General features: G+C 44.0%; 1 protein-coding gene and 1 long non-coding RNA gene across 4 annotated transcripts in view; one reads left to right on the top strand and one right to left on the bottom strand.

The window, feature by feature from the left end:
- METTL9 (methyltransferase like 9) overlaps positions 1-17,548 on the bottom strand; it is a 52,307-nt gene extending 34,759 nt beyond the window's left edge. Inside the window, exons 1-2 of one of the 3 annotated variants that reach the window (XM_030301511.1) lie at positions 17,456-17,548; positions 1,033-1,223 (exon numbers count right to left, since the gene is read on the bottom strand). In XM_030301511.1, coding sequence (XP_030157371.1) covers positions 1,033-1,223; positions 17,456-17,500 — 236 coding nt within the window. In that variant the 5' untranslated portion in view covers positions 17,501-17,548. Of the gene's footprint in view, positions 1-1,032; positions 1,224-15,144; positions 15,527-17,455 lie in introns of those variants that run through there. The other 2 variants (XM_030301510.1, XM_030301509.1) reach the window with 2 other exon arrangements.
- LOC115504500 overlaps positions 15,674-18,444 on the top strand; it is a 30,406-nt gene continuing 27,635 nt past the window's right edge. Inside the window, exons 1-2 of the long non-coding RNA XR_003965707.1 lie at positions 15,674-15,755; positions 16,392-16,531. This is a non-coding gene — a long non-coding RNA (uncharacterized LOC115504500). The remainder of the gene's footprint in view (positions 15,756-16,391; positions 16,532-18,444) is intronic.

Genomic DNA, 18,444 nt, shown 5'->3' with positions numbered 1-18,444 from the left:
GCGCCTAGACATTATGTTAAGAACAGATGTTGGGCCTTCACTCGAAATAAGCCATCACACATTGCTGGGTTGATTAAATCCCCCCTCTCAAAAACAAAACAAAACCTTGTTCCTGGGAAGTGTGCTAAAGCAAAGATTTTACTCTTCACCACATGTTAAGGGCTTAGTTCTTGCTACTCTCTACAGTAGGGGACTAGCAGCATCATGGGCATCACTTGGGGGCTTATTAAAAATGCAGAATCCTCGGGGCACCTGGGTGGCTCAGTCGGTTAAGCGTCCGACTTCGGCTCAGGTCATGATCTCACTCCTTGTGAGTTCAAGCCCCGCATCGGGCTCTGTGCTGACAGCTCAGAGCCTGGAGCCTGTTTTGGATTCTGTGTCTCCCTCTCTCTCTGACCCTCCCCCATTCGTGCTCTGACTCTCTCTGTCTCAAAAATAAATAAATGTTAAAAAAATTTTTTTTAAAAATGCAGAATCCTAGGTCCCTGACCTACTGATTCACAATCTGCATTTTCACCAGATCTCCGGGTTGTTTCTTGTGCACATCGAAGCTGGGAAGCACTGCTCCAAGTAACTCCCACCGTAGAAATACAGACTAATGAGGCTATTTATCAAGTTATGGTGAATTTACTTTCTTAAGTTTTTTTATGTTTATTTATTTTTGAGAGAGAGACAGAGACAGAACATGAGTGGGGTGGGGCAGAGAGAGGAGACACAGAATCCGAAGCAGGCTCCAGGTTCTGAGCTGTCAGCACAGAGTCCGATGCGGGGCTTGAAACCACGAACAATTAGATCATGACCTCAGCCGAAGTCAGACGCTTAACCAACGGAGCCACCCAGATGCCTCAAGTTATGATGAATATAAAAGGCAGAACTGCAGAAGGCTAAGACACTGGACCCACCCACTGCCAAGGATTCTGACTCGCACAAGTATTGTAGCTGAGGTGATCAATACCTTTAACAAAATAGCTTTTCTTTCATTTTCTTTTTTTAAACCTAAGGAGAAAGAAAAAATACACAAGACTCACTTACCCATTGATAGATGTTCTAGACATAAACAGGCTAAAAACAGATGACACAAAAGAGTGATATAATTGGATAAATAGCCAGCCAGATTTCTCAATACTGTTGTTTAAGAAGATCTGTGTTCCTTGATCAAGATAGCTCTGAACAAAGACAGCCTGGAGTGATTCGCATAATTTCTCTCTGTTGCACACGTACCACTAAAAAAAAAGAAGAACAAGTGAAAACACACAACTTAAGTGTCATCTAAGAAGTCCAAAAACAGAAGCCAGAAGACTAAATCAAATCCAGTATTTCTAAATGTTATAATCGCATGGCACTGGGAGGATAATCATCATCTCCTACACTCAGATGACCTATAAAGTGTAAAATACTTCCACATACATAATTTCTCATCTAATTCTCATAATGTAGGGGGCGCAGGGGGGAAGAGGTTTCTGAGTCATGCAGTTTAGTAGGTGACAGAGCCAGGCCACAGTCCTTGTATTCTGACCCCCTGCCCAATATTTCAGTCACTATATCCCCAGGACCCTGAGATCTAGGAAGGCACAGTTGGCCTCTCCTTCACTGAAAATCAACATCAGAAGGCAGTAAGTAGCATTATTAACCTTGTTTTTAGATAAGGAAACAGTCACATAACGCAATGGTTTAATTCAAAACCAGCAAACAAATCAATGGCAGAGTAAAGCAGCAGAAATTACTACTCCAGTGACCAGATAAAGCTGCCTTTCTTCTTGTAGGCTATATAGAGGCCTTTAGAATTATTGAGGTGCGCTTTACCAGGTCATAGAACATTCTCACAGACCGGGGGCGATATGTGCTTGAGAAAGATCAAGAAGTTACTTAAGGTCACATCGTAATCGATGAGAAGACAAGGTAATATAACATGCTGAGAACGAGACTTCTGGGAACAGGCTCTAACCTGAACGTACTTTTCAGAACAAAATTCAGGAGCTTCAACTGTGGATGAAATTTAACCTTCTATAATAAATGTTTTCCGTTTAGAGTTAGTGTACCAGGGAAGGGAGGGAAGTCAATCATAGGGTATGTCAGCTTTAGAGTCTGCTCCATGATCAAGTCCTGGCTCTGCCATTCGTGTGTAAGCTTGGACAAGTCACTTAATCTCTGGGCCTCTGTTCATTCACCTGTAGACTAGAGATGTCACTGGTATCTATCTATCCTAGTAGGGTATTGAGAGGATTAAATAAGGTAATGCAGGCAAATCCTCAATGTAGTACCAGACACACAGAAGAATCCTATAATAATAGCAACGAGATTCCTCTAACATGGCCTGATAAATAAGAGTAAGCCCATTAATTACAATGATGAAACTGTAGGGTTGACCAGTTATTATTAATCCATTATCTGCTAAAAAAACAATCAATCTTTCCCAATGAAGAGAGCCTTCGTCAAAAGTAATTTGCTTCTGGGGCGCCTGGGTGGCTCAGTCGGTAAGCGTCCGACTTTGGCTCAGGTCACGATCTCACAGTTCGTGAGTGTGAGTCCTGCGTCAGGCTCTGTGCTGACAGCTCAGAGCCTCAAGCCTGCTTTGGATTCTGTGTCTCCCCCTCTCTCTGCTTCTCCCCCACTCACACTGTCTCTCTCTCACAAATAAATAAACATTTAAAACAATTAAAAAAAAAAAAGTAATTTGCTTCCCCCTGACAAATATGACCATTTATCAACAGGCATCCTGTAACTGCTTACACAATTGGTGGGCCAATTTTACAGTCATCCTAAGCTTGCTAAATGTTAAAACAAATCTTGGGTAACATTCCTGAAACTAACATTGAAAGGAACCAGTTATAATCCAATACAAGCAAGCAAATAGGCACATTAAAAACTTAAAGATTAACTAATCTTTTTTTTACAAACCCTATATCCAAACTAGATACCAAATTTCCCATCTGTTGACTGATTTGTTAATTTACCTTTTTTTTTTTTTTTTGAGGTTTATTTATTTATCTTGAGAAAGAGAGAGCACGCGCCTCTGCCCAAGCAGTGGAGGGGCAGAGAAAGAGGGAAAGAGAGAATCCCAAGCAGGCTCCTGCTCTGTCAGCACAAAGCCCAGCGCAGGGCTCCATCTCACGAACCTAACGGTGAGATCATGACCCAAGTCACAATCAAGAGTCAGATGCTCAATGACTGAGCCACCCAGGAGCCCCTGTGTTCATTTACCATTTAAACACTGTTACCAAAACTGCTTGGACTTGATAATTATTTTTACTTTTTCCACTCTACATGATAAGCTTCTTATATTTACTGCCTATACTTTCTTCCTTGGTCTGAAAATGTTCTTGCTTAATCATTAATTCTTAATATTCATTGTGCCTGAAGTTATGTCCCAGTAGAGGTCATAAACCATTTTTTATTATACTCACAACCTCCTGGTACACATTCTGAACTCTGTGATACTGAGGCTACTCTGACTTTTATTTATTTTTTATTTTCTGAAATGACTAATCAAGATGAAAGCCATCACCTTAGTAATAGGCAATCAGGTACATTCTATTAGTGCAGACAAGAAGTCATTCAAGTGAAACAGAGGAGCTAAGAATTCCTTGGCATCCACTTGTAAATGGACAACTAGAACAACAATGGAGTCTGACTTCTAGAACGAAGTAAGACTTGGCATCATTAACTGCAAATATTGCTTTCAAGTGCCAAGAGGAAAACTCCAGTTCTTAACAGCATTTCTCTCAATTCACTGACACATGTGGTTGAACCTTTACAGTTATACAAGTGCTTCAGAAAAGAAACTGCTTACTGAACAGAATGTCCTATGGAATGAGAAGGAGTAAAGCCCTTCTCTTTAAAGACAAAGGTTGGAACATTAAAAAAATTTGTATAAGAGGGGGGTGGAAAGCCTGGGTGGCTCAGTCGTCTGACTTTAGCTCAGGTCATGATCTCGCAGTTCATGAATTCAAGCCCTGCATCAGGTTCTGTGCTGACAGCTCAGAGCCTGGAGCCTGCTTCCGATTCTGTGTCTCCCTCTCTCTCTGCCCCTCCCCTGCTCACACTGTGTGTGTGTGTGTGTGTGTGTGTGTGTGTGTATCTCTTAAAAATAAATAAATATTAAAGAAAAAATTCTTAAGATAAAGGTTGGGGGTGCCTGGGGGGTGCCTGGGGGTTGAGTGTCTGACTCTAGATTTCAGTGCAAGCCTACTTAGGGTTCTCTCCCTCTCTCTCTGCCCTTCCCCAGCTCACGGGCACTCTCTCTCTCTCTCTCTCTCTCAAAATAAATTAATTAAAAATAAATAAATATAAAAGTTGAAACCCATGCTCCTCCTGACCATTTGCATGATACAAATGCCAACTCCACAGCATTATTCAGAATCATCAAAAAGTGGAAACAAACCCAAACGTCCATCAACTGATGGATAAACAAGATATGACTGATCTATACAACAGAATATGGATTATTCAACCATAAAAAGCAGTGAAGTCCTGATTCAGGTGACAACATGGATGAACTCTGAAAACATTATGCTAAGGGAAAGAAGCCAGTAACAAGTGGCCACAAATGGTATGTTCACTTACATAAAGTGTCCAGAATAGGCAGGTTCAGAGACAGAAAGTAGACCAGTTGCCAAGGGTTTGGGGGCAGGGGGCAGTGGGGAGTGTCTACCAATGGATACGCAGTTTCTTTCTGGAGTGATGAAAACATTCTAAAACTAGAAAGTGATGGTGGTTGCACAACTGTGTAAATATATTGTACTAAAAAACATTGAACTATACACCTTAAAAGGATGAATTTTATGGTATGTGAACTATACATATCTCAATAAAGGTTATTTTTAACATATATTTACATATCTAAATGTGGATAGCACTTTAATTAAAAGTGGTTTGAAAATTTAAGTGGCCAAAAAACCTCTCTAAAAACTGAAAATTTTAAATGCAAATCTGATCACATCACGACCCTGCTACACAGAAGTCTGAAGCTAATATCCAAAATGTTCAATATGGCTTACCAGGCCCTACACGATTTGTCCAGTCTGTATCCACAGTCACCTCGTGACACTGCCTGCCCACCCATAACACCTGGCCATTCACTATGTCATAACACTGCACCCCTCTCTTTTTCTGGAAGGCTCCTTTCCTCTGGATATCTCACATGGTGTTTGCTCCATCCCCTACATTTCCATCACCCCAACCCACTCTCTCTTTACCTGGTCAATTCAATCTAATACTAAAATATTTCTTCAAGTATGTTTGCCTTGATTTTGCAGACTAGGCTGGATTCCCCCCATCCGAATACCTCTCTCCTACATCTCATATGTCTCCTTGGTAACATTTATGAACATTGAACTAATAACTGTACATAATTGTATGTTCAGTGTATATCTTCCCAGAAAGAGATTTCATAAAGTGAGGGACAATGACGGACTTCAGTGCCTAATACGGATACAGTGAACAATAAATGTTTGTCAAATGAACTACTGTTAAAATCACAGGCAGCCTTGGGGCATCTGGGTGGCTCAGTTAGTTGAGTTGCCAACTCTTGATTTTGGTTCAGGTCATGATTCCAGGGTCTTGGGATCGATCCCCGCATCAGGCTCCATGGTGAGTGTTGAGCACGGAGCCTGTTTAGGATTCTCTCTTTCTATCCCCTCTGCCCCTCCCATGCTCGCTCGCTCTCTCTCTCAAAAAAAAAAAAAAAATTAATGTTTAAAAAATAAAAAGAAATAAAATCACAGGCAGCCTAACATAGAATTTGGAGTTTCTAGTAAAATCTTGGAGGGAATGAATATAAGGAAAACCACAGAGATAGCTGTCACTGGGTTTCTGTCAATTTCTGAAACTCCAAGGTTTTTGAAAGGTCTTACTTTTCTTTTTTAAGTTATTTTATTATCATACTTTATTTATTTATTTATTTATTTACTTACTTACTTACTTATTTACTTATTTATAGTAAACTCTATATCCAACGTGGGGCTCGAACTCATGATCCCGAGATCAAGAGTCATATGCTCCACTGACTGAGCCAGCCAGGCATCCCTGAAAGGTCTTGCTTAAACTCACTTCTGCAAACAGTGGTTAAACCTACCCACTCACCACAAAACTGCAACACCACAAGCAAGCAAGGAAGGATGACACTGACTGAAACACCTACTTTGTATCAGGCCCTTGGCCAAGTACATTCACATTTCATTTACCACCCCACAACTTCTGGACAAATGGGAAGCCTGGGGTTTCTGAGCACTTCCAGCTGACTGAGGTTCCTATTCTAGGTGCATGTTGTTTTATAAAGGTTTCTTTCAAAGAAGTTTCTCCTCGGTCTACCCAGTGTGTCTGAGATTTATTTTCAGAAAAGAAAGCAGGACCATTCTGTCCAACTAAACTGGACGGGGGTGTGTTTAGAGAAAAGATAATCTGATCTAGATAGCAACTAAATTACAGGGTTTCTCAACCTCAGCGTTACTGACATTTGGGGCCAGATAATCATAATTTGTTATGAGATGTGTCTGATGTATTAGAAGATGTTTAGCAGCATCCCAAGCCTCTACCCATCAGCTGCCAGGAGCGCTCCCCACTCCCCTCCCATCAGGACCACCCAAAATGTCCCAGACATTGCCAAATGTCCCCTGGGGGACAAAATCACCACTGCTTGAGAACCCCTACATGGGCCTACCCAGAAAATTTCATTAGTGTTTCCTAATTATCCCAGCTTAACAGTGGTCTAGGGAAAAACTAAAGATGGACTTACATTTCAGAGGAGAGAAAAAAAATCAGAAACCAAGGGAGTCAAATAATGGGATTACGATCTTGGCCAAGAACTTCAAGCCTTAAATAAGCAGTCCCCTTGCCCTTAAGATGAGATGCTGATAGAAAAATCAATGCAGGAGCCCCTGCCACCCCACTGGAGTTCCTCTCTCCAGACAACCCAGCTTAAATGAAAAGCTGTAATGAGCTCACAGCACTGGGTGGCCTATCTGCAGGCTCCCATGCACTTTCAAGCAGGGGAGTTCTTGGAATGTGTGCTCCTCAAAGACTACAGAGACCAAGGTGCGCAGGCAAGAACAAAGCATCACGCTCATTAAACGTTCGCATTGGAAGGACTGTGTGCCAAGCCCACTGTGGGCTGGCCTCCTCAGCTGGAGACCAGTGCCGGGAAAAACGTCATTTTAGCATCTTCCTTCAAAGCTCACTTGAACTTTCTCCAATCTAAGAGGGTAAGGAAATCTTTCAAATAACGAATTCTAATCAAACCAGTTATACCATGCAGTCATCTACTAATGCCAAGTCCAAGGTAGGATGTGGTAATTAACCAGAACTTCTAAACACTACAGTAAATACTGTAAAATACAGTAAATACAGAACTTCTAAAAATACAGTAAATTACTTGCAACAAGACTGTAGCTATACTAAAGATCAGAAAAATAGCCAAATGACGTAGACATGAGTTGTGAATGCATATGTGACAATATTCGCTAATCAAAATATAAGGTATTAGGTCAGGTCCCATGAACATCTCCTAATCTTTATATAATCTTGGTGGATCAATCATTCCTTCAAAGCAGAAATATAATTTTCTGATGAGATTATATTTGCTTATCAAACAGAGGGATAGAGTTAAAAGCTTATCAGAATTTATTTTTTAGTTCAATAGTCAAACGTGTTATATAATTATCTTTTCTTCCAAAATACAGAGGACTTGAGCACAGTAGGTAATAGAACTGGAGTTAGAAAGTTATTTTAGGGGGGCACCCAGGTGGCTTAGTCAGTTAAGCATCGGACTTCAGCTCAGGTCATGATCTCACAGCTTGAGTTCAAGCCCCATGTCAGGCTCTGTGCTAACAGCTGGGAGCCTGGAGCCTGCTTCAGATTCTGTCTCCGTCTGATTCTTTGCCCCTCCCCTGCTCGCACACCGTCTCTGTCTGTCTCTCAAATATAAACATTTGAAAAAAGAAAGTTATTTTAGGGGTTGGGCGCCTGGGTGGCTCAGTCGGTTAAGTGTTCCACACTTCATCTTAGCTCAGGTCATGATCTCATGGTTCGGGAGTTCAACCCTGGCATCACATTCTGCACTGATAGCACAGAGCCTCCTGCAATTCTGTCTCTCCCTCTCTCTGCCCCTTCCCCACTTGTGCTCTCTTTCTCTCTCAAAATAAACTTTAAAAAAAAAAAAAAGGTTATTTTAGGGGGCACCTGGGTGGCTCAGTCAGTTAGGCGTCCTACTCTTGATTTTGGCTCAGGTCACAATCTTAGGGTCATGAGATTAAACCCTATGTGAGCCCTGTGTCGTGCTTAAGATTCTCTCTCCCTCACCCCCTTCGCTACTGGTGCTTTATCCCCTAGATACGGGCACAGAGCCCCTAAGACTCTTGGGGCATCCCTTAAGTGTTAAAGAGTATCTTTTGGGGGCGCCTGGGTGGCTCAGTCGGTTAAGCATCCGACTTCGGCTCAGGTCATGATCTCACAGTTCATGGGTTCGAGCCCCGCATTGGGCTCTGTGCTGACAGCTCAGAGCCTGGAGTTGTTTCAGATTCTGTGTCTCCCTCTCTCTCTCTCTCTGCCCCTCCCCCACTCATGGTCTGTCTCCCTCCGTCTCAAAAATAAATAAACATTAAAAAAATTAAAAAAAAATAAAGAGTATCTTTCGTATGCTAATATAGTGATGGGGGAGGGGGGTTTGAACTTTCAGCCCCACCTCCAACCTCTAGACAAAGGAGAGGAGTTAAGAGATTGAGTTCTATCACCAAAGGTCAGTGATTTAATCAACCATGCCTAGGTAATGAAACCCTCAAAAAGCCCCTAAACAACATGGCTCTAGGGACTTCCAGGTTGCTGAACACCTGGAGAGGGCATGGAAGCTCTGTGCCACCTTCCACCTGCCATACCTTGCCCTATTCATCTCTTCCATTTGGCTTTCCCTGAATCGTATCCTTTATAATAAACCAGTAAACAAGTAAAATGTCTTCCTAAATGGAGTCATTCTAGCAAATTATCTAACCTGAGGGAGGGTTGTGGGAACCCCAGAATTTGTACACAAATTGGGCAGAAACATGGGGGGGGTTCTCTATGTACCTCCAACTTGCAGCTGGCACCCGAAGGGAGGGCAGTCTTGCAGGATGGAGTCCTTAAACCTCTGGACAGATGTTAACTCCGGGTTGTGTCAGAACAGAAATGAATTGTAGGACACCCAGCCAGTGTCAAAGAAATAGCGGGTGTTGGAAAAAAGACACCATAGGTACGATTTTTTTCCCAACATTAAACTTGACCAAAGCATTCACAAACTGGATGAAAGCCAGAACTTGGGACACTTATCCCAACGTTGTCTCACTCACACACTACAAAACTGCAACTGGTGTTTTTGCATACAGCTACATAGATTCAATGTCTCCACACAGCTCTGCTAAAGTGGGGGCAGTTTCCTACTAAGGAGACAGCCTACTTCACAGACCCTCATACAACACAAGGCGTCCTAGGAGTGGCATCATGAAAAGGTGGGAAAAGCCTGGGCCTTGAAACCAGACAGAGCAGAGATCAAAACCCAACTCTGCCACCTACCAAGTATCTCCTGAGCAAGTGTCATCGCTCTTAGGTTCAACTGTCTATTAAAAAAGGGGGTGCGCCACCTACCTCTGGGAGTTGTTATGAGGATTAGAGAGAATCATTATAGTGTCTGGCAGACAATAGAAACACAGTAACTTGATTTCCTTCCCCTTCCTGTCCAAGGACCACAAAAGCCAGTTAGAGAAATGAAGTTCAAGAGAATGCCTAAAAACCACACGGTAGGTCTGGGCACCCAGCCATTCTCAAAAGGAATGAGTAACCAAAGACCTGAGGCATTTAGCACCACTAAAAACAACTGGAAAGGCTCCACTGATGGGGTCCATGAACACAGAATCTTTTCTACTACAGGGGGTGGTCAGACTAAGCCTGACGACCTGGACCTGGCAGCTAAGGACTCAAAAATCACATTCTAAGTTCTGCAATGAATCCTATCAGTCCAGACATTCAATCATTGACACTTCCTTGCATTGAAGCACAGCATAAGAGTCAACATTCAAACCATTCATTTTTCTTCCACAGATGACACAAGCCTAAACCAACAACCTCTTTATATGAGATTTCAATGTGTACAGTGACAAGGCACCCAAGTCCATGGAGGGAAACAATTCATATGGATTAGATTAAGTTGTTTCAGCTTTGATTTAATAAATAAATAATTGGCAATTTTCATTTAAAATATGCACTCACTGTTAGAATTTTATAATCCTAAGATTTTAACAATGCTTTAGAAGGTCTAAGCAATGGTCTTTTACTGGCAATTACCAGGGTGCCCTCAAGCACCTTCAAAGGGGAACGAACATAAATGCTTCTAGTGTATTCAGCAGCAGAGAGAGATCCTGATATTCTGTGAAACTGAGGCAAACACTTGTTGTTTTTTCAATGTCTCTTTATTTTGAGAGAGAGACAGCATGAGCAGGCGGCAGGGCCAGCATAGAGAGAGGGAGACACAAAATCCAAAGCCGGCTCCAGGCTCTGAGCCTTCAGCACAGAGCCGGACACAGGGCTCAAACCCACAGACGGCGAGATCACCACCTGAGCCAAAGTCCAAAACTTAAATGACTGAGCCACCCAGGCACCCAGAGGCAAACATTTGGATAGGGTTTCAACACAATTGTAAGGAAGGAAAGAAACTCCTTTCAGAATCTCTTTGGTATTCAGCTGCAGAGGCCTCCAGATTCTGGAAGGCAGCTCAGAAGAGGATACAAATCCATCAGTGTCCATCTGGCTAGCTGGTGACTGCCCTTGAGCATTGTTAACTTGTGCCTGACTTTGATCAGCCCCTGCAAGGTAAATGGGGAGTGAGGGGACAGGACACCGAATCTGCCCATTAGCACAACCTGTGACCTATGGCTGTGATGTCCAAGTATTTTTTCATTTGGAAAAAAACCCCAGTTGTTTCAATTCCGTCTTACACCCCATCACCCCTTGCAACACAGTTCAGAGCTTACAGAAGGTGAAAAAATAAGTCAGATATAACACAACCTTGCAGTTTTAAGTTATACCTTGCTAATTCCAGATATTGAAGGTTACCTGTGCTCTTAAGAATCCTTACAGTACATCACCTGCAGAAACCGTCCTGGCTTGGTTCCAGGGAGTTCCATAACAATTCTTTTGGCACTCCATCAGTTCAGAAACTACTGAATGACTATTATTATCAAGAACCTAGTTAGTGAAGCCTAAGAGTCCTTTCAAGTTTCAACAGCTCCATAATTGATGCATTAACTTGAAGTACTAGGTACAATGAGACAAAAACACTAGATGCAAAGATTTTGTTGTTGCTGTCTTCTTTTTAAGTTCCAAGCCTGCCAATGTTGAAAAGTGACATATCTGGGGCGCCTGGGTGGCGCAGTCGGTTAAGCGTCCGACTTCAGCCAGGTCACGATGTCGCGGTCCGCGAGTTCGAGCCCCGCGTCAGGCTCTGGGCTGACAGCTCGGAGCCTGGAGCCTGTTTCCGATTCTGTGTCTCCCTCTCTCTCTGCCCCTCCCCCGTTCATGCTCTGTCTCTCTCTGTCCCAAAAATAAATAAACGTTGAAAAAAAAAATTAAAAAAAAAAAAAAAAGTGACATATCTAGTTTCCCACTGCCTGGCTCTACTTCTTCCCAATGAGGCAAACTATCCACCATGCAACCTGTGACCAAGAAATGTGCTGCTGATGAAGGCAGCTGGAAACTTTCTCTGGAGAAGACTCTTTTTTTCTGTAAGGGGCTACAGAGTAAATAGTTCAGCTCGTGGGTCACACAGTACCAACCACTGCTGCTGTAGTGTGGAGGCCCCTATGGGCAGTAAGTAAACGAATGTGGTGGCTCTGTTCCAACAAGACCTTATTTGTGGATATTGAAATTTGAATTTCACATAAGAAATTTTCGCATATTATAAAATATTACATGCTTTTGCAGCCATTTAAAAACGCAAAACTAGGGGCGCCTGGGTGGCGCAGTCGGTTAAGCGTCCGACTTCGGCCAGGTCACGATCTCGCGGTCCGTGAGTTCGAGCCCCGCGTCAGGCTCTGGGCTGATGGCTCAGAGCCTGGAGCCTGTTTCCAATTCTGTGTCTCCCTCTCTCTCTGCCCTCCCCCGTTCATGCTCTGTCTCTCTGTCCCAAAAATAAATAAACGTTGAAAAAAATAAAATAAAAATAAAAACGCAAAACTATTCTTACTTTACAGGCTGTAACAAACAAGTCAGTGAGCCCAATTTGGCCTGCAAGCCACATCCCAGCTCTGAGAGAAGCCCTTCCTTGCTTCTCCCTTGCTTAAAGTGAAAAATAATCCCAGCTTTGAAGCTAGCACACCAAACCAAGTTATTAAAATGGTGCTACTACTATAGTTTTAGAACTACTTTAGGGCAAAGGAGCCTTGCAACTCATCTCCAGGCTATCATAACTAAATAGCAATTTTTAATGATAAACATTTCCCAAGATTTCTCTTTTAACCAGAGAATCCTCCACCATAATTTCTTAATAAAATCATCATAAAGAAAACTTGTGCTAAGTACGGTTCAATTAAATCCACTGGGGCACCTGGGTGGCTCAGTCGGTTAAGCATTGACTTCAGCTCAGGTCATGATCTCAAGGTTTGTGAGTTCGAGCCCCGCGTCAGGCTCTGGGCTGATGGCTCAGAGCCTGGAGCCTGCTTCAGATTCTGTGTCTCCCTCTCTCTCTGCCCTTCCCCCGCTCACACTCTGTCTCTCTCTCAAAAATAAATAAAAAACATTAACTAAAAAATTTTTTAAAAAATCCATAACCCCACTTTCATGCAACCCCAAAAGAATCAGATGTGGCTTGGTATGGAACCCACACCCCCAAATGAACACCAGAAAACCCTGTATAAAACTATAAATGTGAAGGGGGCAAGAATGTTAGAGTCAAGTTACTTTACAAGTAAGAAAGTTCATAAGGCAAACCTAGGATCCTGGATTATAAAGAAGATAACAAATGAGCGCAGGCACTCTGCAGAGAGGAGTCTCCTCTTTCACTTTATCTCACCGTGGTCTCTATACACACATTTCTTTTGTTCATTTTAATCTTTATTCACAGGCAATATTTTCATATGTCAATGCATCACTGGATTGATCACTCTAAGGAAGAGTCAATCTGCCCCTAAATATTCAGAAAGTACCAGATTAGTCTTCACTTTGGAGAAATTAGTGGCCAAATTGTTGGTCCAACTGGTTAAAACACACACATGTACACATATAACTCAGTATCTCAGAAGTGTAACAAAGTAAATGGGGTATCGGAAACCAGTATTAGTAACTGATTCAGTTTTTAAAAGGCACACAATTAGAAAGTATCTCCTGTTAGGAAGTACTTATTATGAGGCTACGTCTCCAGCTATAGTCTACCCAGACTCCACGAAAATCAAATTATGTAAACAGTTTTTCAGTTTTTTAAATATAACCAATTCTTTTATAAGCATTATATAAATATATTACATACAAAACATATACATAATAAATCAAATGTTATAGTAGAGGTAATCACAAGTGTCATAAACACCTACAGCTAAGAGACTCCACCATAATTCCACATCAGTGGAAATAAGCTTCCTTTTTGTCCTAAACGGAACGTTACTTCTACCAATTGTTGAAAATGACATTTCTAATTCATTGTTTTATGGCACTATCCATATTCCACATGGATATGTGACATTTGGTAACTGTACATTATCACTGCAGTACTTTAGAATTGTTTCTCTAAGAACGATTAACGTAAGTAATTTATAGCAAAGAATGTGGTTTCACAACTGAAGATCACCTACTGACTTTATGTACTCTAACAATATCATAGGCATGACTACCTAACAAATCAAAATAGCTCTGGGATCACAAAAAAATTTTATGGGAATTTAGGACTTCCTTTAAAAATAGAAAATGGGCCACAATCAGTAATTACTAAATAAAAACTATAAGCTACTTTCCTTAATGAATTGCTTTATGTCCTTAGATAATTCTTTACTTTCATTAAAACACACGAAATCAACCCGAATGTAAACTCTCTGAACGCCTGGCATAATAAGAAATGTAACATAGGAAAATGAGAAATCTATGAAAACGATAAGTCATAAGATGGGGAATAACCACTTACTGCTCTCTCGAAAGGCAAAATGCACTATAAATGCTAGCAATTATAAGCCAACACTCCGACAGAGTTTAAAAGCCTCTTTTCAATGAATGCAAGGTTAACCACAAACTATATTATGGTCAAAAATGAAATATCACTCTTAATTCCACAGTTGACCTGCACATACTTCTGTAAGTGGCACGAAACTAAGCTAATGAAAAGACTGCCTAACCGGTCACATCGCGTCGTTCACGATCCACAACTCTGAAAAGAATTCACTCCTCCCTAATTCTGTTTTAAAAACCCTTCCAGGAAAAGCTTGCATCATCTTCCTTCTTACCACATCTTTCTGGTCGACTACCAACATCGAAGTTAAAAGGAGATCTCTCTTTGGTAGGAGAGGAAGGTTCAGCAGGATGGGAGTGTGAGGACCTGTCAAACACATTTAACTGCTGAGGGAAAATGTCACCCGAGTAAGCCCAGAGGGTTAAATGGCTCACAATGCACGGTTAAATTTCTTTATGGCCCTTTGTACGTTCAGAGATTCAACCAGACAAAAAGAAGGACCTGCTTTTCGCTTTGATTCCCCGGGGGTGATGAAGGCGGTCGAGGGCGATGGGTATGGTCTGGTCGTTTACATCGCAGGCCCCGGTGCCAGATGGATGCCCGTGGCCACGCGCTCGCCCCAAAGTTCCTGCGTCGTGCCGCCCGGCGCCTGCAATCACCGCCTGGCACCCGGGAACAATGCGGGGCGCCGGGGCGCCCACACCCGGGCCCGGGAAGGAACGGGAGGCCGTTGTCCGCCCGCGGCCGGGAACAAAAGGCGCCGCGGGGCCCGGGCCGAACGCTCGAGGGTCGCGGAGCCAGCGCCCGGCGGGGACGACGTCGGGGAAACTTTCCGAGGGGCCGAGGCGGCGGGGCGAGGGCCCGGGGAGGCCCTCTCGCCGCGAAGCCCCGCACAATAGCCGGGCCGAGCGCGGGAAGGCCGGGCCGCCACGCCCCCGCCCCCGCCGGGCCCGGGCCCGACCCCGGCCGCGTACCTGGTGGTTCTCCTTCCTGCCGCCCGCGGCCGCCGCCGGCCCGCCGGGGCCGCTCGTCATGTTCACGTACAGGGAGCGGGTGAGCGGGCTCCGCAGCGTCCACATCCTCCGCGCCAGCCACACGGACGCCAGGCTCAGGCACAGCCAGCCCGCGAACAGTCTCATCGGGGGCCGCGGCCGCTCGTTCGGATCACCGCCGGCGCCGGGGCGAGGAGGAGGAGGCGCCGCCGCCTCCGGCCGCCGCCGCCGCCGCCCGGACTCGAGCCATCGCGCCCAACTTGCCCATCCAGCCCCTTCAGGGCCGAGGCGGGGGGTGGGGAGGAGCGGGCGGCGCACAGCCTTCCCACCTCCCCCTTCCTTTCCGCCCGCGGAACGCAACCGCCGCCGGCGCCAGTTTCCACCCGGAGCACTTAGGAGCGGCCGAAGCGCGCTCCCGCACGGATTGAGCCGCCGGCCGGGAGGCGGGACAAAGGGAGCGCGCATTCGCCAGGCGCGCGTCCCCGCCTCCTGTCTGGGCCGCGGCTTCGCGTAATGGCGGAGATGATTTTCATTTTATACGGCAAGGGCGATACTTCCGAAGGCAGTTACTGAAGCCTCCCGGTCCCTCCAAGGTGGTGTCCTTAGGACTTCTGGTCTCTCCTCGCCTTAGTCGTTGCCTCTGGGCGCCTCATTCCCTTCCCCCAACCCCCCCACCCCGACCCCGGCAGGACTTAACCTGGTTGTGCAGATTGACCCGAGGGTGAGGAGAGGGAGTCTCCTGCCGTTCGTACGTCCAGACTGTCAGACCAACACCTTGCCTGAGACGGACGCTACCAGTTCTTAACTGTCACTGGCTCAGCTGCGTGGCTTCTTATTTACATTTAGAGCCGAAGAGCCAGACCCCCACCCCAAGGGCCTCCACCCTGCTCCGCAGGAGCTACAAAGCGGTCTGGAATCTAGGGAGAAAGGATATCACCAAGCCCTTGGCTCTTCCCAGTCCTGTTCCCCAAGCCTGGCAAGTTGCTGGCTATATGTTTCTAAGAGATATCAGTGAAAGCTCTGCCTTTGTTGGAAGCCACTGCAGCTCAGGTACCTGCAAGTATTACGTTGATGTATTGATGACCCTGCCCAAGAACGAAGACCCCCAAATCCGAGGCCCTTGCTGCTTGTTTCCTTGAACTAACAGATGGAAGTTGGACCCAGCACTCTTAAAGCGAACTAAGCTCCGGGAGCAATATTTACCCGGATGTTTCTTTGATCATTTCTAGCACGAGGAGACCTAGCAACGTTTCAGAACCGAAGGGTTACACCGTGTTCCTGTGTCTGAAGTTCTTCCTGCTGCTACCACCAAGCTACAACTAAGGAGTAATATATTTCATGGGTTCTCTAGCTTCAACACCTTTTCCAGGTTTGTTTGGAAACTGCTTTTAATTTAACTGCACTAGAAATAATGTAAATACATTTTATTTGAGTTCAAAAGAAGTAAGCCTTACCGTCAACTCCAGTATTGCACTTCAGAGATTACCATTTATGAAGCAGTGGTATGGTGATCCACTGATGAAGAACAAAATCGTACTTTACCCACAAACTTATTTATTAGCTTCTAAGAATCCTGGCTTGGGACTTTTTGGGAACAGGGGCATCTTGTTGCCTAATGTGAGGTAGGCTATAACAAACACAAAGGGGAAAGGGGAGGTACTTTGTGTTCTCTCTTTTCAGTATGTTACCTGCTTCCTGCTAAAAGGCAAAGAACCTGAACCTTATTAAATCTAGTTCAAACTTGTAGTGGTCCTGGCCCAAGTCATCAAAAGGGAACCATATTAGCCAGTCCAGGTAAACTCAGTTTGTTTACCATGTCACCTGTCCCTCCTGTCTCATGCAATCAGTGTCAGATAAAGCAGCCTTCATCTTTTTAGAGGTGGAGTGGGGAGGAGGGTGAAAGCAGTAGGAATATATAAAGTGACACATTTCATTTCTGAAAACAAAAAAGACAAAAGGTATGCCCCCCAACTATAGAGTAAACCTGAGGAGCCACAGCACAGAGACTGCAAAATGTGTCAGATGAACAAGAAGGAACTAGATGCCTACTGAACTCTGAAGGATTTGGGGGTCAGTTGACAGCCAGGAAGCCTAGCATCTCAAAGGAGCAGATTTTCATTTTATACCTGAGCAGCTGGCCTGGAAAAATAAATCACCCACACATTTAAAATAGTCTATAATAATCACAAAATAGTCAAATACATGTTATTTACACTTAGCAAACACAGGAAGAAACCAAAGCACAACATGATCAAATGATTTGCCTAAAGGTAGAGCAAATTCAATAGCAGACCTTTTCATAGAACCTGGTATCCCAGCTTGTGATCCTTCGATCCATCTAAGAAGCCTCTTCGTTGTCTCTCTCTTCTCAGAGAGCCTCCTGAATTACAAATGAGGAGGAAGGAAAACAGCAAGAGTAAATATACTAAGCAGAAGTTCAGATTGCCCTCGGGGACTGCCCCCTTCCTTCATCTACTAGAATGTCACTACTGTATATTAAAACCTCAATTAAAAACCTCAGTTATCCATAATGGAGAGGGGCAGAGGCACAAATAACACAAGATGCTGAAAACCAGCCAATATCCCTTCTAACGTGGCTTTTAAATGCAGTCAGTAATATTCCAAAAACACAGAAATAACACCCTCTGTATTGACCTCTGCTCACTGCCCTCCTGACCAGGAGCTCAGGTACTGAACTTGGGTCATAGTGCTGTGCATAGGCCCCAAATCTTGTCTGGATCACTTTCTTCTCTAGAACTCTAACCAAGGGTACCTTTTGGTGTAATTGTTCTTATCAGCTACAAATTACAACATATCCATGTTCTCTTTTCAGTGACAAAATCTAATGTAAAGGGAACCCATGGAGAGCCTTGCAGGCGCCTGGGTAGCTCAGTTGGTTAAGCATCTGGTCCCTGATTTCAGCTCAGGTCATGATCTCATGGGTTATGAGTTGGAGCCCTGCATCAGGCTCTTTGCTGACAGTGCAGAGCCTGCTTAGGATTCTCTCTCTCTGCACCTTGCCTACTGTACCTTTCTCCCTCTCTCTCTCTCTCAAAATAAACAAACGTAAAAAAAAAAAAAAAAAGCTTTAAAAAAAAAAGAAAAAGAGAGACTTGGATCTGTAGAGGCACAAAATGTGCCAGTCACTGTTGGTCATTGTCCTCTCCTTGAAGAGATTAAGTAGTGTAAAAAGCACTCAAAAATCACAAGTTTTTGTGGACTTTTTTATACTTAATATTTTGTAGCGTGTCAGAGAATGGTACAAGTTTCCCCCAGTATAGA

The sequence above is a fragment of the Lynx canadensis genome, chromosome E3 (genome assembly GCF_007474595.2).
Source record: "Lynx canadensis isolate LIC74 chromosome E3, mLynCan4.pri.v2, whole genome shotgun sequence".
NCBI lineage: Eukaryota > Metazoa > Chordata > Mammalia > Carnivora > Felidae > Lynx > Lynx canadensis.
This window is presented reverse-complemented; position numbering and strand designations above follow the sequence as displayed.